Source organism: Anser brachyrhynchus (genome assembly GCF_964034855.1).
Source record: "Anser brachyrhynchus genome assembly, chromosome: 35".
Lineage (NCBI taxonomy): Eukaryota > Metazoa > Chordata > Aves > Anseriformes > Anatidae > Anser > Anser brachyrhynchus.
The window spans coordinates 270,847-292,874 of NC_137728.1; the positions used below are offsets into that span (position 1 = coordinate 270,847).

The 22,028-nt window shown below is 62.0% G+C and overlaps 2 protein-coding genes across 2 annotated transcripts; one reads left to right on the forward strand and one right to left on the reverse strand.

The window, feature by feature from the left end:
- The first annotated feature begins 278 nt into the window (after window positions 1–278).
- Window positions 279–4,279, forward strand: LOC308184529 (uncharacterized protein). The gene is made up of 3 exons (XM_080571673.1): window positions 279–1,024; window positions 2,197–2,230; window positions 3,021–4,279. The coding sequence occupies exons 1-3, from the start codon at window positions 794–796 to the stop codon at window positions 3,440–3,442; spliced, it is 687 nt and encodes a 228-aa protein (XP_080427799.1). The 5' UTR covers window positions 279–793; the 3' UTR covers window positions 3,443–4,279.
- Window positions 4,280–6,067: 1,788 nt separating this feature from the next.
- C3 (complement C3) lies at window positions 6,068–22,011 on the reverse strand. Its single transcript, XM_080571656.1, has 40 exons — window positions 21,859–22,011; window positions 20,885–21,077; window positions 20,471–20,630; window positions 20,091–20,161; window positions 19,876–19,970; window positions 19,712–19,794; window positions 19,511–19,601; window positions 19,295–19,397; window positions 18,770–18,890; window positions 18,267–18,382; window positions 17,808–17,954; window positions 16,845–17,057; window positions 16,555–16,749; window positions 15,942–16,103; window positions 15,726–15,855; window positions 15,451–15,522; window positions 15,135–15,335; window positions 14,762–14,873; window positions 14,315–14,400; window positions 13,840–13,979; window positions 13,543–13,755; window positions 13,158–13,224; window positions 12,700–12,786; window positions 12,408–12,611; window positions 12,088–12,163; window positions 11,847–12,006; window positions 11,596–11,691; window positions 11,315–11,465; window positions 11,021–11,184; window positions 10,500–10,658; window positions 9,913–10,063; window positions 9,548–9,599; window positions 9,178–9,265; window positions 8,767–8,856; window positions 8,233–8,338; window positions 7,839–7,928; window positions 7,582–7,668; window positions 7,189–7,272; window positions 6,651–6,786; window positions 6,068–6,302 (listed from the first exon to the last, which is right to left on the reverse strand). The coding sequence occupies exons 1-40, from the start codon at window positions 21,921–21,923 to the stop codon at window positions 6,161–6,163; spliced, it is 4,959 nt and encodes a 1,652-aa protein (XP_080427782.1). The 5' UTR covers window positions 21,924–22,011; the 3' UTR covers window positions 6,068–6,160.
- Between the last annotated feature and the right edge of the window lie 17 nt (window positions 22,012–22,028).

Consider the following 22,028-nt stretch of genomic DNA (forward strand, 5'->3'; position numbering starts at 1 on the left):
TATGGGGGGTGGTCTCATATAGGGTTATTCCAGGGGGAGTTATCATGGGGGGGGTCTCATACGGGGTCGTACGTGGGGGGAGGGGGCTCACAGAGGGGTGTCTCCCTTGGGGTTTCATACGGGTGGCCTTACATGGGGGGGGTCCCATAGGGTCTCATATGGAGGGGGGGGCCCATGGGGGGGGTCTCGCATAGGGTGGTCTCCTATGGGATCTCATATAGGGAGGCTCATGGGGGGGGGGGGGCTCATATAGAGGTCTCCCACGGGGTCTCATATGGGGGGGGTCTCATAGGGGGGCTTACATAGGGGGGGGTCTCACGTAGGGTCTCATATGCGGGGGGGGGGGGGAGGATGCGTGTGCCCCTCCCGGGCAGCCGGGAATCTGCCCCCCCCACTCCCCTTTCCGTTCCCCTCGGAGTGCCGGGAGAGGCTTTTGGAGGGCGGGGGGCAGAAATTCCGACCCCGTAGGAAACTCCGGTGCTCCGTCACGGCGGGGGGGGGGGGGGCAGGAAATCCCCGGGGGGGGGACGGACGGGACACACCCTCGGAGGAAGTGCCGCCCCCCCTTACCCCCCCCCCCCCCTTTACATCCACGGTGCTCCCGGGCTCCCCCCGCCCCCGATGCCTCCGGTTCCTCCCCGGTCTCTCCCCACCCCCGGGGGCTCCCCGGTGCCGGTCTGTCCCCACCCCCGGGGGCGGCGGGGCGGGGGGGGGGCACTCTCCGGTCCGTCCCCCCACCCCCCCCACCCCGGTCCCGCTATAAGCGAGGCTCCGGAGCCGGCTCCCCGCCGTGATGCCGCCGCCCGCCGACCCCGAGAGCCCCCCCCCGCCGCCGGCGGCCCCCCCCCGCTGCTGCCGCTGCCGGGACCGGGCGGCTCCGTGCTCCCGGGGCCGCCGCCGCCGCCGGTGCTGCCGCCGCCTCCTCCCGGTCCTCGCCGCCCTCGGAGCCGCCGCTCTCGGGGCCGCCGCCGCCGCCGCCGCTCTGCTGGGGATGCTCCGGGGGGAGAGCCCCCCCCCCCCGCAGGTGGGCACCGGGAGGGGGGCGTCTGTCCGTCTGTCCCCTTGCCCGTCCGTGTGTCCGTCCCCTTGGCCGGCTGTCCGTGTGTCCGGCCGGCCGCTCCCCCCCCCGGTCCAGGCGTCCGTCTCTTGTCAGCCTGGCCAGGTGTGTCCGGTTGTCCGGCCGCCCATCCGAGTGCCTGCTTGTCCGTCCGTCTGTCCGTCCCGTTTTCCATCTGGCTGGGCGATGGGGTGTCCATCTGTCCGGGTGTCTGTCTGTCTGGGTGCCCAGTTGCCTGTCCATCCACCCAGGTGTCCGTCTGTCCGTCCAAGTGTCCGGTTGCCTGTCTGTCCACCCAGGTGTCCGTCTGTGCGTCCAGGTGTCCGGTTGCCTGTCCATCCACCCAGGTGTCTGTCTGTCCGTGTGTCCATTCGTCCAGGTGTCCGGTTGCCTATCTGTCTGTGTGTCTGTCCGTGTGTCTGTCCGTCCAGGTGTCTGCTTGCCTGTCCATCCACCGAGGTATCCGTCTGTCCGTGTGTCCATCCATCCAAATGTCCGGTTGCCTGTCCATCCGCCCAGGTGTCTGTCTGTCTGGATGTCTGTCCAGCCGTCTGTCCAGGTGCCCGCCCGGTCTTCCGTCTGTCCGTCCCCCCGCCTGCCCAGCTGTCCCTCTGCCCGTCCCTCTGGGGGCCCAGGTGTCCGTCTGTCCTGCCGTGCATCCCGGGCATCCGTCTGTCTGCCTGGGGCCTGTCCCTTGTGTGTGTCCATCCGTATGTCTGTCTGTCCATCCATCCCCCCTCCTTCCAGGTGTCTGTCCATCCGTCTGTCTGTCCGGTTGTCCATCCATCCCCCCTCCTTCCGGGTGTCCATCCGTCCATCTGTCTGTCTGCGTGTCCCTGAGATCCAGGGGGTGTCCACGTCCGCAAGATGGGGATGGACGGACGGACGGACGGACATCAGGCCTCAACCCCATCCCCCCGCCTCAGTTTCCCCATCCCAAAAGGACCAATCTCCCCCCGACCCGGGGGTCGTCCCCTCCCCTGGGACCCCCCACCCCCCACCCCAAATACCCTCGGGTGCTGGAAAGTCCCCAAATCCCAACTTCCCCTTCACCGGTGGGGGGGTGCTTGTGTACGGGGGGGGGACGCGGGCCGGGGACATCTGGGTCCCACTGACACCCCCTTTCCCCTCCCACGCAGGTTGCAACGGCCGCCCACCTGCTGCTGAGCACCGGTAAGTCCCGAGGCCACGGTGAGGGGCTGTGGGGTGCTCTGGGGACACGGGGGGGACAGGGGGACACGGGGACGCAGCGGTCCCCTCCCCAGGCAGCTCGCCCCGTCATCTCGAAAGCACCGCGCGGGTTCCCCCTTCCGACCTCAGAAAGGAAACGGTGTCCCGGGCCTGGAGCATCTGGGGGTGGCATGGGGCGGCCGCGGTCCCTGGGGCGTCATGGAGTGTCCCCAGGGTGTCATGGAGCACCCTCCGTCTCCATGGTCCCTGGGGCATCACGGAGCATCTTCCCTCCTTGTGGGGCGCCGGGGCGTCACGGAGCGTCCCTTGTCCCCGCGGTGCCCAGGGCGTCACGGAGCAGCCTCCGTCCCTGTGGTCCCCGTGGTGTCACAGCCTGTCCCCAAGGTGTCACGGAGCATCCTCTGTCCCTGTGGTCTCCGTGGTGTCATCCCCTGGGGGTGCCTGCAGGGCTCCATTGCCCCGAGGGGCCACCCCAATCCCCGAGGGGCCACCCCAATCCCCATCCAGTCCCACCTCCCCGCAGCCCCCTCACCCGACTTCTGGTACCCAGGGAGGGGCTGTAGCACCCATCGTGGCCGCCCAGCTCTCACTGGGGGCAACCCATTCCCAGCAGGCAACCCCATGTCCCAACGGGCAAACCCCGTTTCTCCTCGGGGCCACCGTTTTCCCATTGAGGCCACCCCATTTCCCACCGGGGGCACCCATTCCCTACTATGAACACCCACGGGCCCCCCCCATTAACCCCCGTCCCCCCCCTTTGTGTCCCCCCCAGGCTCGCTGGCGGTGTCCTCCAGACCCATGTGGCGCTACGAGGAAGGCATCAGCGGAGTCTTCCTCAGCAGCGACGTGGAGGCGACGGCCGCGGGGCTGCGGGTGGCGGCGGGGGGGCTCTATCTCCTCTACGGCCAGTTCGCCCTTGCCTGCACGGCGGAAAATTGCCCCCCCGGCAACGTCACCCTCCAGCTCCGCCGCGCCGGCTCAGCGCCCCCGCTGCTCTCCGTGCCGCTGGCGTTGCCCAGCGGCACTGAACCCGGCCCGGCCCGCTCGGGTTTGGCTCAGGCCGTGGGACAGCTGCAGCCCGGCGACGTCCTCGACGTGGCGCTGGTCGGGGACATCAACGGGGACGAGTGGCAGATGGCGCAGGACCAGCGGGAGGGCAATTTCGTGGGGCTGCTGCGCATCGCCGGGGGGTGACGGCTGGGACGCGGCCCCTGCTGGCACGGAAAGGGGGCCCGGAGGGGTTTGGGGGCGGTCACCCCCCCGGTTGAAGGTTTGGGGACGTCGAGGGACATTGCTGACCTCCATGCCTGGAGATCTGGGGACATCAAGGGACATTGCTGACCCCCATGCCTGGAGATTTGGGGCTGGTGACACCCCTGCTCAGAGGTGGGGGACATCAGGGGACATCGGAGACCTCCACCCTTGAAGATTTGGAACATTAAGGGACATTGCAGACCCCCCCCCATTGAATATTTGGTGCTGGAGATCCCCAGCTTGGAGATCTGGGGACATCAAGTGACTTTGCAGACCTTCGTGCCTGGACATGGGGGACACCAAGGGACCTTGCAGGCCCCCCTGCCTGGAGATTTGGGGTACTGAAGCCCCCTCCTTGGGGACATCAAGGAACCTTGGAGGCCCGACCCTCATGCTGGACATTTGGGGACATCGAGGGACCTCACAGACTCCCATTTTGGGGACAGCAGGGACTGTGGATCCCCCCCCAATGCCCAGAGGCATGGGGGGTCCCTGCTGCCTCCCCCTCCCCCCCCCAGCTGGCCTGGGGGGGGGCCTCCCCCCTTAAGTTATTGTCTGGTACTCGAAGCCACTTTATTTATTAATTAAGTAAATTTATTTATGGTTCCTGGTGCTCCAAAGTGGCTTAATTTCCCCCTAAAAAGGGAGATTCCCTGAAGTCCCCCCTAGAGGGGGAGCGGATTCCTGGACTCCTACGTGCATGTGCAGTTTTGCGCGTGTGCTCACACAAGTAGGTGTGCAAATGCACATGCACGTACAAGGCGAGCCTGTTTGCAAGTGCACATGCATCCCCGTGCACAAATGCAAGTGCAAATAGCCATGCAGACACATGTGCACATGCGTGCAAATGGAAATGCACATGTGCAAGTGCGCAAATAGCTCCAGAATTCCCCCCAGACCCCCCCCCTCCCCAGTTTGCCCCTGTACCCCCACGTTTGCCTCTCCACCCCATTGAATTCTGGCACCCAACATTTTTTTTCTCACTTTTATTTTAGGATCAGGGTGGAGGGGTCGGGGGGGGGGGGTCCTGAAGGGGTCCCTCAGGTTGGGGTGCACCCAGAGCATCAGCACTGCGTGCACAACCCTATAGGAGACACCTGAGAATCCACACTTTATTCCTGTCCTGAGTGCCAGGGCTGTCAGAAGTGATAAATGGGGTCCCAGCAGGCTTCCAAAAATGGATCCAGGCAGCCAAGAGGGTGAGGGTCCGGGTCTGAAGGGTCCAGGTCATCAACACCCCATGCACAACCCTATACAAGCCACCAGAGAATCCACCCCCCCCCCCCCCCCCCTTCAGCACCCATACACCTGGGTGCTGACACCCCCCAAACCTTCCAGCACCCCCATACCTATAGGGCCACCCAGGCACCCACGTCCCCCAGGTGGTGGCACCCACATCCCCAGGCTGGTGCCCCCTGTAGTGTAGTGGCATGGGTGTCCCCAGGGTGGGGGGAGTCCCATGTCCCCCATCCCCTGTTGTCCCCCCATGTCCCCATATCCCATGTCCCTATGTTCCCATGTCCCCATGTGTGTTTCCCCATGCATGCCCCCATGGCACACATGGTCACATGCTCACGGTACATGCTTGCACCATGAGCCCCACGCACGTGCTTGTGCCAGTGCATAAACTTGTGGTAATGCCCAGCTGCAACATGCACACACTGGTGCATGCTTGCACCACGCCTGCACACACTCGTGCATGCACCTACCTATGTGCACGCACCCACGCCTGTTTGCAGCCACAGGGATGTGTTGCACCCACGCTTGCATACGTGCCATCGACGCATTGCACCCTGCCTGTGCACGCACCCACATGCACGCCCCACGCGTGTGCACGGGTGTGCTCCAGCAGCAGCTGCGGGCGCCGATAAAGCCACCGGAAAGTGCTGCCGGCGCGGGGCCTTGCTGGGAAAGCAGGAAACCGCCAGCATGCGGCTGCAGCAACCTGTGTCCCGGCTGGGTGCTGAGGCCAGGCAGTGAGAGGCGTGCAGCGACGCCACGCAACGCCAGGAACTGAGCAGCATGCAAAGATGTGCACCGAGAGGTGTGCAGCACTGGGGGCTGTGCAGCACGGGCTGAGCACCGTGCGGTGCTGTGCAGCACCATGCACCGAGGGCCGTGCACCGAGCACCGTGCAGCACTGCGCGCTGAGGACAGGGCAGCACTGCGCACTGAATGCCATGAGCTGATCCCCAAGGGCCTCTCCCAGACCCCTCTGTGGCTCCTATGACCCCTAAGGGCTCCCCACGTCCCCTACAGGGTCTGCATGAGCGTGCCATCCCCTACGGAGTCCCCCTGTCCTCTATGATGGCCCCATGACTCTGCCATCCCCTTTGGGATGTTCCCTGTGGTGGCCCCGTGACCCTGTTGTGCTCTAGAGAACCCCCATGTACCCCACAGTGTCCCCACGACTCCGTCATCCCCTCTGGAATCATCCCAACCCCACTGTCCCCTGTGATGTCCCCATGACACCCATGAAATCCGCACAACCCCATTGTCCTCTGTGGCATTCCCATTGTCCCTTACGCCGTTCCCACGTCCCCCATGACACCGCCAGAGCCGGGCTGTGAGAAAGGACATTTTTAACTCCCCCCCTCAAAAAAAAGAGAGTAACAGGGGACAGGAGGGTGGGGGCACCCATGGGTGGGGAGCACCCACTCAGGAGGGGCACCCGAATATGGTCATGGCCTCGGAGAATTCAATGAAGTCCTGGCAGAGAGGCTGCAGCTCAGGGTCCTGGCAGGCCACCTCCGACGGCCACGTCTCCAGCCACGTGTCCTTGCCGATGAGGTAGGAAAAGCTGGGGACAGCGGGAGGACAAGAGGGATCATGAGGTAGAAGGGGTGCGATAGGGTACACGACCCCATATGAGACACCAGAGAAGCTCGGGGTGCAGCAGGGGGTGCCTGGGTGTCATTGTCCCCCTGTCCCTGTGTCCCCACATCCCCATGGCCCTATGTTCCCATGTCCCCATGTGTGTTTCCCCCTGCATGTCCCCATACGTGTCCCCATGTCCCCAGGCGTGTCCCAGGACTGGCAGCACACACTTCGGTGGCTACCAAGAGCTTGCAGTCCTGGCTGGGCTCACCCCCATGTCCCTTGTCTCCATGCATGTTCCCCGTCCCCACGCGTGTCCCCATGTCCCTACCGAGTGCCGGTGACCCACAGGTCGGAGGCCAGCCCCCAGACCAAATAGTCCTGGTCAGGCTGGAGCTTCAGAGCGTCCCGGCACTGCTGGTGGCTCACGAAGGTCCGGTTGCTTCCACTCGGATCTTCATCAGTGCCTGTCCCAGGGAGGGGTGACACGCAGGTGACATGTCACTCCCACCCCGACCCGCCAGGGACACCCGCTCTGATGTGTCCCCCATTGGGGAATTCCCTTCCACAGGGGGCTATTGGCATCCTTGGTGGCATCACCCCACTGTTGTCACCGCCCCCAGGTGGCATCACCCAGTTCATCAGCTGTGGGTGGCCCCAACCCAGTGACCAGCCATGGGTGTCCCCAGCTGTCTCCAGCACCCTTGGGTGTCCCCACCCCACATGAGTGCCACCAACCCTCACAGGTGTCCCCAAGAACCCTTGGGTGACACCACCCTACATGAGCACCGCTGTGCCCCAGCCACTTGGGTGTCCCCTGCCATGTCCCTTAGGGTGGCCTTGTCCCCTGGGCCCTGGGGTGCTCGTACCCATCTTGATGACGGAGAGGATGGTCATGATGTAGTTGTCGTGAGATGATGTCTGCTCCATTTCCACCAGCTTCACCTTGTACACTGGGGACAGGGACACCACCACGTCACCCTCCCCCTGGCAGCAGGCCCCTCCGTCCCCTCTTCTCCTCCCCAAGTCCCTCCACATCCCCTCCTGTCCCTCTGTGTCTCACTCTGGTGTCCCCTCTTTTTCCTCCTGTGTTCCTCCATGTCCCCTCCATCCCCTCCTGTCTCTCTGCACTCTCCGTGTCACCCCAAGTCCCCCTTCCTATACCCGCAATGTCCCTTATGTTCCCCCCTTGTGCCCCACAATTCCCCAGTTTCACCCCATGTGCCCCACGTCCCCCCGTCCCCAGGTCCCTCGTGTCTCACCGTAGTCAACCCCCGGCTCGCAGGCACGCTCAATGCGCTGGTTGACCGTGATGGGGCTGTCCTGCTGCTGCCGCACAAAGCAGTTTTCTGCAGGGACATGGGGACAGGGCAGTGATGTGTCCCTTCATGGCCATGACATGTCCCATCACGGCCATGACGTGTCCCACTGCAGCGATGGCACATCCCATCGCAGCAATGCCGTGCCCCCATCATGGTGGGGGTGTGACCCAGTCTCTGCCCCCATGTCCCTGTGTCACCTTCAGCGCAGCGGCACACGTCCCCATAGCAGATCTTCTTCAGTTGCCCACCATCCTTGTCCGGGTGGTAGAAACGGGTGCAGCGGTCATCTGTGGGGACATGAGGGGACACGGAAGGAGAACACAAGGGAAAAGGGTCAGGGCAGACATGGGGACATGGAGGGAGAGGGTCAGCGGGAACATAGGGGGACCTGGGGACACGTGCATGGGGGACAATCAGCAGGGACGTGATGGGACAAATGGACGGGAGGGGACAGAGGGGATGTGGAGGAGAGGGGACACACAGGGGGCCTTGTGGGTGGTAGTGGGGTCACAGAGGGGAGTATGGAGCCAGAGGGGACCCAGTGATGACATAAGGGGACACAAGGTGACACAAGGGGACACGGGGGCGCACCGATCTTGTAGTAGCTGTAGACTGTGACGGACGCGGGCTGGATCAGGCCCACCTGGAACTGCTGGTGGGCCCTGAAGGCAATGCACTCCTCGGCCTGGTGGGACACCTGGGGGGGCACGAGGACAGGGACAGCAGTCAGCCAGGCGGGGAGGCAGCACCCCAGACCCCAGCCTGGCCCTGTCCCCGTCCCCATGTCCATCCAGGTCCCTGTCTTGTCACTGTGAGACCCGTCCCTGTTCCTGCCCCTACCTGTGTCCTGTCCCCATCTGTGTCCCCAGCTTCATCCCCATCCCTGTCCCCTTCCTGTCCCTGCCCGTGTCCCCAACTCCAACCTGTGCCCTTCCTTGTCCCCGTCCCTCCACTGTCCCCATCTCCATGCTATCCCATCCTCGTCCCTGTCCCCATCCCCATATCGTCCCACCTCATCCTCATCCCCATCCTGTGCCACCCCTGCCCTATCACATCCCCATCCTCATCCTGTCCCCATTCTCATCTTCATCTTGTCCCCATCCCCATGTCCCCCCATGTCCCCACCTTGTCGAGGTAGATGACGAGGTTGCTGCGGTCCGACAGTACTTGGTTGATCTCGAACTTGGAAATGTACCTTTCCACACTCTCCGAGAGCTGGGGACGGGGACACGGTGACAGCAGGCACGCAGGACATGAAGGGACACGTGAGAACACGCAGCCACACCATGACACAGAAGGACTCATGGGCACAGAGGGACATGGGGATGCGGTGACACATGGTGGGACCTGGCTATGCCAGGATGCAGGGGACTTGCAGGGATGCAAGGGGATTTCGGGAGACGGTCACACACAGGGATGTGGGAACACAAGGACATGGGGGACACAGGGGCACACACTGGGACATGAGGACATGAAGATGCAAGGCCCCGTGTCCCCCGAGTGTCCCCACACGTGTCCCCATGTCCTTGCACTCACTCTGTTCAGGTCCTGGATGTCCGGGGAGAAGCCCGTGAGCATGGAGACATCAATGATGGACATGGTGGCATCCACATTGTCCAGGTACCTGCAGGGGACCGGGATGAGACCACCTCCCTGTCCCCAATATGCTCAGTTCCCTCATTCCCCCCCACCCCCCACCCCCCAGTGTCCCCATTCCCAGGGATCCCTGTGGGACAAGGAGGGGCTTAGCCCTGTTTGTCCTCAGTGTCCCCATCCCAGTGTCCCCATCCTCATTCCTGGTGTCCCTGTTCCCAGCAGCCCCATTCCCCTCCCTGTCTCTGATGTCCCTACTGTCCCCAACATCTCTGATGTCCCCAATGTCTCTGATGTCTCCATCGTGTCCCACCTGGTGCAGATGGTGATCTTGACAGAGCGGATGATGCCCTCCGGCTCCTTGCCTGTGAGGGGACACGAGGACACTGCTGCCACGCTTGGGGAACATGGGAGGAAGCCAGGGGGAGCACAGGGATCAATGAGGGACTGGGGGGAAGGAGGGGGTGAAGGGAGCCAGGGGGACCTGGAGGGGACATGGGGGTCTGGAGGGACAGGGGTATGTGGAGAGGGATAGAAGGGGGACATGGAAATACGGTTGACATGAGAGACATGGAAGGGGACGTGGAGGGACATGGGACATGGAGGAGACGTGGGAAGCACCCAGTGGGACATGGTGGGAACAAGAAGAGGACACATGGGGGACACTTGGGGACTCACCCATCTTCACGTCCTCCACGTCCACCCGCAGGTCAAAGTTGTCACACTTGTTGTCCTTCTCGGGGACCTTGGCGTTGTAGACAGTCACCACCGTCATCGTCCCCTTGCCCGTGCCCTCAGCTTTCACCGTGAAGTCCTCATTCAGCTTGGTCTGTGGGGACAGGGGACAGTGAGGGGGGACAGGGGACATTGGAGAGGGACAGAGGACGTTGGGGAGGGACAGCGACATACTCTGGGAGGGATGTGGAGGGGATGTGGCATCCTGGACTATGGACGGACACCGGGACATGGAGGGGACAAGAGCATCCCAGGACATGGAGGGGCATGCATGGGACAGGGCTACTGCAAGACACGAAGGTCATAGGGACATCCCTGGAGGGTACGGGGACATTCCAGGACACAGAAGGACTCAGAGGGGACAAGGAAGTCAGAGGACACGGAGGGACCTGAAGGGGATGGGGACATCCCAGGACACAAAGGGGACAGCACCGGCAGGGCACGCGGTGTCACCGAGGCACCACAAAGTGCCACCCCCCCGCTGTCCTGGTGGCAGCCACCAGTGACACGGGTGAACAGGGTGCTGGTACCTCGGCAGAGCGTGCCACCAGGGCGTTGCTGTTCTCAATGCGGTAGGTGATAGCGTTGGCGCGGCGCGGCAGCAGCACCGACACGTCGAGGTTGAGCTTAAGCTGCCGTGGCATCGACACCTGGTACTGGGCCAGCGCCTGGAACACCATGATGGTGGCCTGCGGGAACACCACCCGTGTCACCATGGCTTGGGGACACCGGCTGGGGCATCCCCAGAGCCACCTGGATGGCCTCGAACCCGAGGTCACCCCAAGTTCTGGAGCCACCTCGTGTCACTTGAAGACTCTCGGAGGGTCCTAAAGACCAGAGGTGGACCCTGAGAGACAGGACATGTCCCCGGGAGACCCCCAGGGTCCAGAGGGGTCCCCAGGGGAACCCCATGTTCCTGGGGGTCCCCAGTGACTCCCCAGCTCCCCAATAAAGCCATCAACCCCTCCTCTTCCCCCCACCAACCTCCACTCCCCCATGGCTGTGGGGGCCAGAGCAGCACCCAAGAGTGCCGGGGATGTCCGTAGCCCACCTGCGTGGATCCGTAGCCACCACCAAAGTAGTTCTGCTGGGACAGCCACTGGACCACCGGTCCTGTCAGCTCCGTCTTCTCCATGTACAGCAGGGCCAGCAGGGCATAGGACGTCCCCTCGATGTTGTAGGTGTGGGCGTTGCGTTCCGCCCAGCGGATGCCGCCTGGGGCGACACCGAGCCCTCAAAACCCACCCTTGGTGGCAACTTGTCGTCCCCATCCCACCCCAGCACCCAGCGGGTGACCCATAACTCCCCCCACCCACCCTGGGTGTGTCTCCCGGTGGGACATCACCTTTGGAGCACTTCATGAGAACTTTCTCGTTGTTGAGTTTCCCTGTCAGGGCTAGGGCGTAGGAGGTCAGGGCCACCGTGTAGGGTCGGGCCAGCGATTGGTACCTCCGGGCAAGGTATTCGGAGGCTTTGTTGATGCTCCCGTCCAAGCTCTGAGCAGAAAGGATGGCAGTTTTGATTCTCAGGTGGCTGCTATAAGGATTGGGCACCTCGCCTCGAAGCACTGCCCTTCTGTGTGACGGGTGCCTGCTGTCTCCCCTCTCCCCACACTGGGCTACTCACTTTGACGTGGTCCTTGCAGATCTGCCGGGCTTCCTGCAGCGCGATGAGAACAAATGCTGTCAGTGACACCTCCGGCTCGGCACCCTCGTAGCCTCCCTGCGTCATGATATGTGGGAAAATTCCTCAGATCTATGTCCTCACAACTCTCGTTCCTGTTGCCCGGTGCAGTTTTTTCCCCCCACAGCTCATCCCAAAAGCCCATCCTCGAGCCAAAGGGTTTGGCCATGAGTAGGCCTTGGGTCCCACCATACCACCATCTCCTTATGGATGACAGGAGCATCTTCTTGGAAGATCCCATCCGGCTTCTGCTTCTCCAGGATGAGCCATTTGACAGCCCCACAAACCACCTCTGGCTCGATGTCCACTATCTTGATGGCCATGGCAAAGACCTTGGCCACATAGGCTGTCAACCTGGGGACAGGGGGACCTCAGTGTCACGTCCAGCCCCGTCACCTGGACCCCCCAGGGATGAGCTGGAAATGGGACCCTCACCAGGTGCTGGATGGGCGGTTGTTGAAGGCAGCATAGGAGCTGTCTTGTTTCCGGAAAGCGAGTTGTTGGGTGTAACCTGGTGAGGAGATGGCAGTTGGCCAATGCAAGGAACACCTGGGGGTGGCTTCAGACCACCAGCCTCCCCTCTGGTGCACATCCCAGTGCAAACCAGTAGCTCTAGAAATCCCCAAACTGGTAGCACTCAAGCCATGCCCTCTCCAAAGATGCAAGTTGCTTTATCGCCTTGGGTGATGGTGACATTTTGCACCCCAAAGGAGGAGACTGACGGAATGCTCTTATCCCCTTGGGGATGCTCCTACCCTTTCTAATCAAGGCGATGGACTCGGCGCGGCGGTCAACGCCAAAGCTCTCCCACTGGTTCGTGATGTCCAGGTAGTGGACAGCAATGACGGTGGGAGTCATCCCAATCATGTTCTGTTCCCCGCAGCCCGACGGGGTCACAATGAGGTGCTTCAGCTTCTCCCCGTCAATGGCTTTCTCCACCATGATGGACACGGGGTTGCCTGGACCAGGGCAAGGAAAGGTGTCAGGCCAGGAGCGTCCTGTCCCCTCCCAGCCCACCCCTATGCGTTCCCTCTCCCCTGCTGTCACCTTGGATGCTGACTTTTGTCTCTGACTCAGTGTTGGGGACGATGTCGGAGAGATTTGCTGCCGTCACCTTCACTTCTTGGACACCATCTGCAGGGCAGGGAGGCCAGGATGGAGGTGGGTGGCACCAAACCCTTCATCTCCCCCTTCCCTGAGGTGACCCGGCCCTGCTCCAGATCCGTACCAGGGTGTCCTTCCTCCCTCGAGATGCCTCTGCTCCACAGTTGGATGTCCCTGGTCCCCTAGGATAGCCCAGCCCAATAGTGGGGCATCCCTTGTCCCCCAGGATTCCCCGGCTCCATAGCAGAATGTTCCTTGTCCCCCAAGATGCTCAAGTCCTGCTCTTGGTGGTACATCCATCATGCCCCAAACACACAGCGGGATTTCCCAGTTTCCCTTGTCCCCCACTCAGTGTCCCAATGGGGATTAGACGTCCCCAAGACCGGCCAGGGGCCACTCACTGTGTCCTCTCGTCTTTGGGTCCAGCTCAACTATCTGCACTGTCTTCTCCAGCCTCATCCCTTCAGGCTGCAGAGGTGAGAGGCCAATGCTCAAGGCTGTGCTGATTTTGAGCTACCCATTCCCAGCCTCCCCAGGTTGGTGAGGAAAGGTGTTCCAGTGTAAACCGGCACATAAAGGTCATGGGACAAACTGGGAGAGACCCCAGGAGACCACCCTTGGGCATCCTCAATGGGGAATCCTTCATCCCTGGGTACCAACACCAGGATGAAGTGTAGATGGGGATGCCACGGGGATATCAAGAGGGCCAGAAAGACCTGGGGACCTCTCACAGACCAAGGTGGCACCTCACGGTAGAGGTAGCATGAGTAGCAATGACCCACTCACCACGACTTTGAGCTTCTTCTTGACACCATCAGACACAAAACTGCCCCAGACAGCTGCCTTCACCTCGACTTCGTGCTGTCCCAGATGCAAGGGCACAATGACGAAGGGCACAGCACGCGACGACTGGGCTTCCAGCTCAAAGATCTGCTGGTAGCGAGCTTTGGAGGTGGAGGCGCTGCACAGGGCTGGGTTGTACATTAGCTCCACGCGCACCTGCAGGCACAGAAGGATGTTGTCCATGAGGTTCTGGTGGCCACAGACCCTCCCCAAAAGCCCAGGGGTGGGCCACCCACCAACCTTGATCTTGTTCTTCCAGTAGTTGTAGAGTATGGCACGGATCTCCACCTGCTCATTCCTTACCACCGAGTAGGGTAGGCGCAGGTCGATGAAGAACTCCTTCATCACCGTGATCTCATAGGGGTCAGCAACGCACAGCCCTGCACAGCGGTCCCCGGGGATGTGGGGTTCAAGCTCATGAGCTCGCTTGGCCCTTTGTGTCCCAGGGACATCCCCACGGCTTTGGGACATCTCTCAAGTCTCATAGAGTTCCCTTCAGGTGTGAGGGACCCCTCAAGTCTCATGGATCTCCCCAGAGTTTGGAACTCTCTCCAGAGTTACACATCCCTCCATGACTTTGGAGGACACCCCGCCCGCCCCCCCATCCCCCGTAAAGCCCAAGTAACCCCTCCAGGTTTTGGGGACTCCTCAAGTCCCAGAGACCACCCCCAAGGTTTGGGGAACCCCTTGGGTCCTCTGAAATCCCTCCACGTACCCTTTTTCTTAGAGAGGCTGACAGCCAGGACCTCCCAGGTGGTGATGGAGTCCTTTAGGTATACAGGCAGTGTTTTCGTGGAGATGCTGGAGGGGATGTAAACCACCAAGGGGGGGTCATAGCTAGCCCCAAGCCGGGCCAGAGGAGTGTAAGAAGCCACCAAGCTGGACCAGGGGGTTGTAGGTGACTACTGAGCTGGATGGGTGGGGTGCAGGTGGACTATGAGCTGGATCGAGGGGTCATAGTTGGTCCCAAAGCAGTGGGAGGGGGGCATATGGGGCCCCAGTCTAGAATGAGGGGGTCACATCTGGTCCCAAAGCTGGGCAAATGGGGGTTCAGAGGTAAATGGAGCGGAGGTAATGAATCACCAGGTTGAGACACGGGGTGGTGATGGCCCCAAGCCAGGCCGGGGTGGCAACAGTACTGGGGCGAGGTAGTGGGGCTCACCCCAGTTCATTGGGCGGCTCTGTCAGCTCCTCCACCTGCCACAGCCAGCTCTCTGGGAAGAGGCTCCGTGAGGTGATGTCTTCATCGTCCAGGAAGCCACCGTCCATCTCGCCTGGGGATAGCAGCAGCCCTCTCAACCATGGCTGTGGGGTCCCAGCCCTGGGTTGGGGTGGCATCACCCCCAGCATCATTCAAGCACCATCCTTGTATCGCCCAACCCTTGCCCAAGCATCGCCCAAACTCTGCCCAACCTCTGCCCAACCCTTGCCCAAGTTTCAGTGATGCCTGAAGACCCCAGTCTTCACCCCAGCATTTCTCCAGCTTTGCCCAACCATCGTGCCTTGCCACCACCCCACCATTGCCCAGCACTTGCTTCGAGCCAGCTCAAGATAGGACTCGCGCTGCTTCTGGTCACGGATGCCCTTGATGTAGGTGCAGCAGTTGAGGAAGGCCTGGGTACAGGCGTTGCCATCCAGGATGTAGGTGGCCCGTTTCTCGCAGCTGTAGCCCATGAGGTTCTCCTTCATGCCATCCTCACAGCACTTGCGCAGATTCTTGTCGGTGTACTCGGCCGCTGCCAGCACCCAGATGGCACCCTCAGGACATGGGACACTCCAGCATCCCCAGTGAGGGGACAGTCTGGTGTCCCCAGGGACACGGGACAAGCTGGTGTCCCCAGGGCCACCTACCCTTTTGGCCTTTGTACTCGACGAGCTGCAGGCTGCGGCGCTTCCGTTTCGCAGGCTTTTCACACTGGACATCTGGGGACAGAGGTGACTTGGGTCAGGGCCCCAGGGTGCCACAGCCCCAAACCCCAGGGGCTACATCCCCATCCCCAAGTTGTCACCTCCCCCAGCCCCAGGGTGACACAACCCAATGCTAAGGATGTTATACCCCCAACCTTGGGGTGCCCCATCCCCAGAGTGTCACCCCAGGCTGTCCCCATTCCCAGCGTGTCCCTTACTAGATCTCTGTGGCGTGTTGATATTTATGTTGGAGGCCAGGCTGAGGCCAGCATCCGCGAAGACACCAATGTGATCCCTCCCGCTGCCGGCGGTGCAGCCAATGTCACTCTTCTCCACCGTGTCCCAAACCTGTAGCCGACAAGGGACGAGCGTAACAGCGACTGGTGTCACCCGGGGATGGTGGGGACAGTAGGGAGGGGAACCAGAGCGCCCACCTTGGTCTGAGTGAACTTGTTCTTCTTGCTGAGGACGAAGACGGCCTTGTCCACAGCCACCAGCCCCACATGGGCCTTATGGTCACCCTCGATGCGCAGCCGCATGGGTGTCCCAGGCTCGTGCACCCGGCTGTCAGCTTCTGTCGCTCCCTTCACTACCAGCTATGGGGGACACAGCAGGTTTGAGGTCATGGGGCACCCAAAAAGCCTTCAACACCCCCAAGAGCTGCCCCATGGGTGCCCCCACAAGATGCTGGAGTCCTCCAGAAGGTGTTGATGGCTGTGTCTCATGCCATGAGACATCTGGACCACCAATGGTCTACCTAGGCCACCCATCCACCACCTAAAGCATTCGTGGGATGCCCAAGGCATCCACGGGATGTTCAAGGCCCTTACAGGACACTCAAGATTCCCAAGGACGTTCAAGCCCCCCTAGAACAGCCAACACCCTCATGGGCCACCTGATCCCCCCATGGACTATCCAAATCACCTAATGCCACCCAAAACCATCATGGGCCACCCAGTCCTCTCAAGGGCCACCTAAACCCCTTCCAAAGGCCAACCAGTGCCCCCATAACCCCCCCGACCCCTGGGGTGATGGAGACATGCTCACACTGCCCATGCAGGTGTCCTTGACGTCAACCCAGACGGAGTCAGCAACGATCTCGTTTGGCATCACGAAGTAGTAGGCCACAATGCGGAAGGAAGGGATGAGGTTGGCCGTCACCGGCAGTGACATGGTGACCAGGCTTTGGTCACCTTCACGTGGCTGCCTCCCCACGTGGACAATGTGCCCCTTGTTCAGGATCTGTGGTGGGCAAGAAAAGGCAGTGTGGGTGGATGCCCAGACACCCAGAGCCCTGGGATGGGGTCGGATGGGTGGCAGAAGCCAGCTGTGCTCACCAGGTAGGTGAAGTAGGAAACGGATTTGCGGACGGCATCACTGTTGCTCTTGAGGTGGAAATTCACGGGGAGGTTGTCACCAGGCTGCACCTCGCTGGACCCTACAGCTAGGTGGAGGAAGTTGCCGGAGCCACCTTGGCTCTTGTATGCCTTGGCAGTCATCTCCCGCGAGGCCTGGCGGTCAGGCAGCAGGTCTGTCTGGTCTGTAGTGACCTGCAGCATGGAGGACACGGCAGCACTTGGTCAACAGGGAGAGGCAGGAACCTGGGCAGGGGTCACCATGGAGGTCTCAACCACCATAGAAATCTTGGCCGCCACAGACGACTTGGCCATCACGGAGGTCTTGGCCTCCATGGATGACTCGGCCACCATGGAGGTCTTGGCCATTCTGTTCCCCTTGACCTCACTGCTCTGGTCCTTGGCTTTCCTGGTCATCTCAGCCACCCCGGATGTTTCGGACACCCTGATTCCCTTGATGCTGGCTATCTTGTTTTTTGGTCCCCTTGGGTGGCTTTGCCATGCTGGTCTCTGACCATTCTGGCCCTGGGTCACCCTGGAGGACTTGGTCAACCCAATTGCCCCAGCCATCACAGTCCCCCTGACACCAGCCATCCTGTTCCTTGGTCAGTGGTGACCAAGAACACCATTCCCTGGTCTTCAGTCGTTCTGGACATTTTGACCACCGTAGTCATCTCTGCCATGCATGTCCCCCCAACTATGGCAATCTTGGTCCTTTGTCAATGGTACCTGGAGTAGTTCTGACGCGTGGCCCCACCATGGATGTCTACTCCATCCTGGTCCCCCAACACTACTGTCCTGGACCCTGGTCAATGGTGACCATGCTGCTCACGGTCCTTTGTCACCCTGGACATCTTGGCCACCTCAGTTGTCTCAGTGAACCCAGTCCCCAATCGTGTACCCAGCCATCCCAGCCCCAAGGTCCTTGTCCCCGTCCCCACTCACGGTGATGGTGACAGAGTCCTTGTTGGCTGGCATGTTGAGGACCAGCTTGGCGGTGCCATCACGCTGGGTGGAGACGAGGCCCTGGAAGTTTTGGGCCTTGACACGGACACGCGGAGCTGGGGAGTTGTCAGGATTGGTGACATAGACCTGTGGAGGATGCAGTATGGCATGGGACACAGCACGGGGACACAAAGGGGACATGGCACAGGGACACAACTCAGTGGGGGGGCGCAGCACAGGGAAGTGACACGGGGACACAGTATGGCACAGAGACAGACCCCCAACCCCCAGGTGCCATCCAGATGGTGCAGGGACATGACATAGGGACAGACCCAGGTCCCCTCACCCACAGACCCCTGGGCTTCCCCTTTCCCCATCCCCATGCAGAAGACCCTGGTGCCACTGGGGTCCTGGGCTGACACCACCATCGTCCCTGTCCCTGTCCCCAGGTGCCATTACCGTCAGGTCGAAGGGCATCCCCGGCTTGAAGTACTTGGGTGTGTGTGTGAAGTGGATGGTGTACGGGGACGTCACGATGTGGATACCAGTGCGCTGCGCCTCCACCATGTCACTGCCTGCGGTGGCCATGGGGATGGCAATGTCACCTGGTGCCAGGCCAGGGCTCCTCGTCCCACAGGGGACAGCCCTGTCCGACGTCGGATAGCCCTGGTTGTTCCCATCCGCACTGTCCCCATCTCTGCCTGTCCTCATCCCTGCTGTCCCCAACCCCATGTGTCCCCATCCTCGCTGTCCCCAGCCCCACGTGCTCCTGTCCCCACGCATCCTTGTCCTTTCTGTCCCCAACACCATGTCCCTACTGGCCCCATCCACCTATGACCCCCCATGTCCTCATAGGTCCCCACATGTCCCCAGACCTATCCAAGTCACTGAGGACAGTGACAGACACATCCAGGATGTAGCCCGACATGTGCCAGCTGTCCCCACACGTCCCCCCTGCATACCCGACTCGGTGAGGACAGTGACAGTGACGTAGAGCGAGTGTCCCACCAGCTCCTGGATGTTGACGAATCGCTGCCGCAGCATGTCCATGGAGAGCGAAGCCTCCCCGTCCCCATCAATCACCTGCAGCATGGGGTCAGTGGGACAGGGGACAGCCACGGGGACCAGGATGGGGACATGGATGGACTTGGAGACAGGGGACAGCCACGGGGATCGGGACGGGGTGGGATGGGGACAGGGGGTTCAGCAGAGACAGGGATGGGGATGCGGCACAGGGATGGGGACAGCAGGGGTAGGGACAGGGAGACAGCACAGCGACAGGAACAGGGAGAGGGGCTCAGTGGGTAGAGGGGACAGGGACAGGGTTGGGGACAATGACAGCATGCCTTTGTGGGGACAAGGATGGGGACAGGGACAGGGATTGGGGACAGGGGGTGGCAGAGCTCAACAGGGGACAAGGATGAGGGACACGCAGCTCAGCAGGGGACTGGAATGGTGACAGGGGGCAGGGATGGGGACAGGGCCACCTGGATGCGCTGCAGGGACTGGGGGATGCTCTTCTTCTCGTCATCCACCATAACGCCAAAGAGGACGAAGGCTGTCCCCGTCAGGCGCTTCCCATACAGGTATCTGGGGAAAAGTCACCTCTGTCACCATCACCCCACATCCCCGTCACCATCCGTCCTCATCACTGCCACCCGATGTCTCCACATCGTTTTGGGGTGTCCCCCCCACACACACACTTGGCTGTGATGGACACCCGGAAATTCTCCTTCCTGTCGATGTAGAGGAACTTCTCCTCGGGCTCCAGGGTCACCTCAAAGCTCGGCAGCACTGCGGAAGGGACACCCGGTGTCCACTGGGGCACGAGGGACCGAGGGGATTGGGATGGGGGGTGACACCCAATGGAGCCCCACATCTGGAGCCCCCCTACCCCACCGTACCGTACTCCTTGACTTCGAATTGGGTGCTGAAGACCTGTTCCTGTGAGTCCTCGAATTTGGCCATGATGGTCCACGTCCCCAGGCTGGAAGAGGTTGGGACAGGGTGAGGGGACAAGGACAGGGCCAGGGATGTGCCTGGGCCGTTCCGGGAGAGGGGCACACACCTGACAACCTCGGGCAGGTTGTGGTTGAGGGAGAAGATCCCGTTCTTCATGGGGGAGGACACCGGCACTTGCTTGATGATGACGTTGTCGGGCGTCTGCGGGGACATGCGGTGGTTGGGAATGGCGAGATGGGCGGCCGTGTCCCCGTGTCATCATGTCCCCGTGTCATCATGTCCCCGTGTCATCATGTCCCCGTGTCACCGGCAGCCACCCACCTTGATCTCCACAATCACCGTCTTGAGCACTGGCTCCATGAAGTGGTTCAGGGCAAAGAGACGGCAGAGCACTGGGGGAGGATACAGGGGACAGGGTGAGGGGGACATCGTGGGGACATCCATGAATGGGTGTTGGGGATGGCCCAGAATGGGTGCTGGGGCCCTCTGGAAATGTCCCCGCGTGGATGCTGGACCCCAGCAAGGACATCATGGGGAGGTCCCCACATGGGTCCTGTACCCCAACAGGGGCCATAAAGAGAATGGCCCCAAATGGGTGCTGAAGCCCAGCACCCTGAGGTCCCACCAGCGCCCCAAGGTGCCATGTAGGGTACCCAGCCGCCTAAGGACCCCATGATGGGACCCAGCACCCCGGGACGGACCGGTGGAGCCAGGGGTGTAGATGGGCTTGTCGGTCTGCAGGAAGATGTGGCCGCTCTGCAGTGACACCAGCAGCACCTTCTCCACGGTCACCTGGCCCACGCGTGCCGTCACCGTCACGTACTGCTTCCCCACCACCGACGGCAGCAGCTTGGCCAGCACCTGCAGGGACAGGGGACACCGGGTGGCACCCAGGGGATGGGGACACCAGATGGCAGTCCTCAAGCACCCTGAGGTGACCGTCCCCAAGGACCCCAGGGTGATAGTCCCTGTGGTCCCTTTGGTAGCCATCCTCCCCCAGGCCCCACCAGCCCTGCGGAGATTCTCTGCTGTCTCGTATAGGGTTGAGCCCTCCCCGGGGTTGAGCAAGGAGGGGTCGTGACCGGCAGGGAAGTGACACGCAAGCGGTGACAGACCTTGATGGTGGCAGTGGTCATCATGCCGTGGGTGGCGTTTAGCTGCCTGCGGACCTGGTGGAGCACCTGGCGCTTCTGGGGAAAGTCCTGGACCAGGATGGTGGCCTCGGTGGGCGCCGACAGCCCCGGCGCCTCCAGCACCACCTGCTCGTCCGTCTCCAGCCGCAGCACCGCCGGTGTCACCATCGTTACCCTTGGGGACATCACCCGTCACGGGGGGTGGGCTGCAGCACAGCCCCAGCTTCTCCCAGTCTGCCCCAGCACAGCATCCCCGCTCCGTCCCCGAAACCACCCTGGGGACCCCATGGCACCCAGTTCCCTGGGGAGATCCTGACCGGTGCCCCCTTAGCACCTTGGGGACCCCCCGATCTGCCCCATGGGCCTGGGGCACCCCCAAGTCCCCCATTACACCCCCAAATCCCCCATCACACCCCTATATCCTCCCATTGTACCCCTATATCCCCCATTACACACCCAAATTCCCCCCTCGCACCCCCAAATCCCCCCATTGCCCTCCAGCATCCACTCCCATGGGAGTCCCAAAAAGGTGTGTGGGGGTCCATGTGGGGTGGGGGTCCTGAAGAGGGGGGGTCCTACAACTTGAGGTGGGGGTCGTGGGTCTGGGGATCCTGTACGTGGGGGTGTCATTTGGGATAGGGGGGTTCTGGTCACTGGGGGGCCGATCTGTGGGTTGGGGGGTCTCTGCCATGGGGGTCTCCACTATAGGGGTACCATCTGGGGTGGGGGGGATCTACGTCAGGGGGGCTGACAGATATTGGGGTCCCTGGGGGGGGGGGAGAGGCAGTCTTGCAGGTTCCCAGGGTGGGGGTCCCATGGGTGGGCATGTCCCATGGGTGGTGGGGTCCCCAGAAAATGGGTTCCTAATGGGAGGGGGTGTCCCATGGGTGCAGGGGGAATCCTGGAGGGGGAGGGATTGTGGGGGGGGTCCCATGGGTGGGGAGGGGGTGACTCACATCTGTGCGGGGGCGGGGGCCGCGTGCAGCAGCAGGAGGATGAGGGGCAGCACCCGAGGCCCCATGGCTGCAGGGGGGTCAGCGACGGGGACACGGGGCGGGGGGGGTCCCTTTATGTCCGCGCCACTGGTTAATGGGTAACCCACACCCACATGCCCGGGGCCACCCAC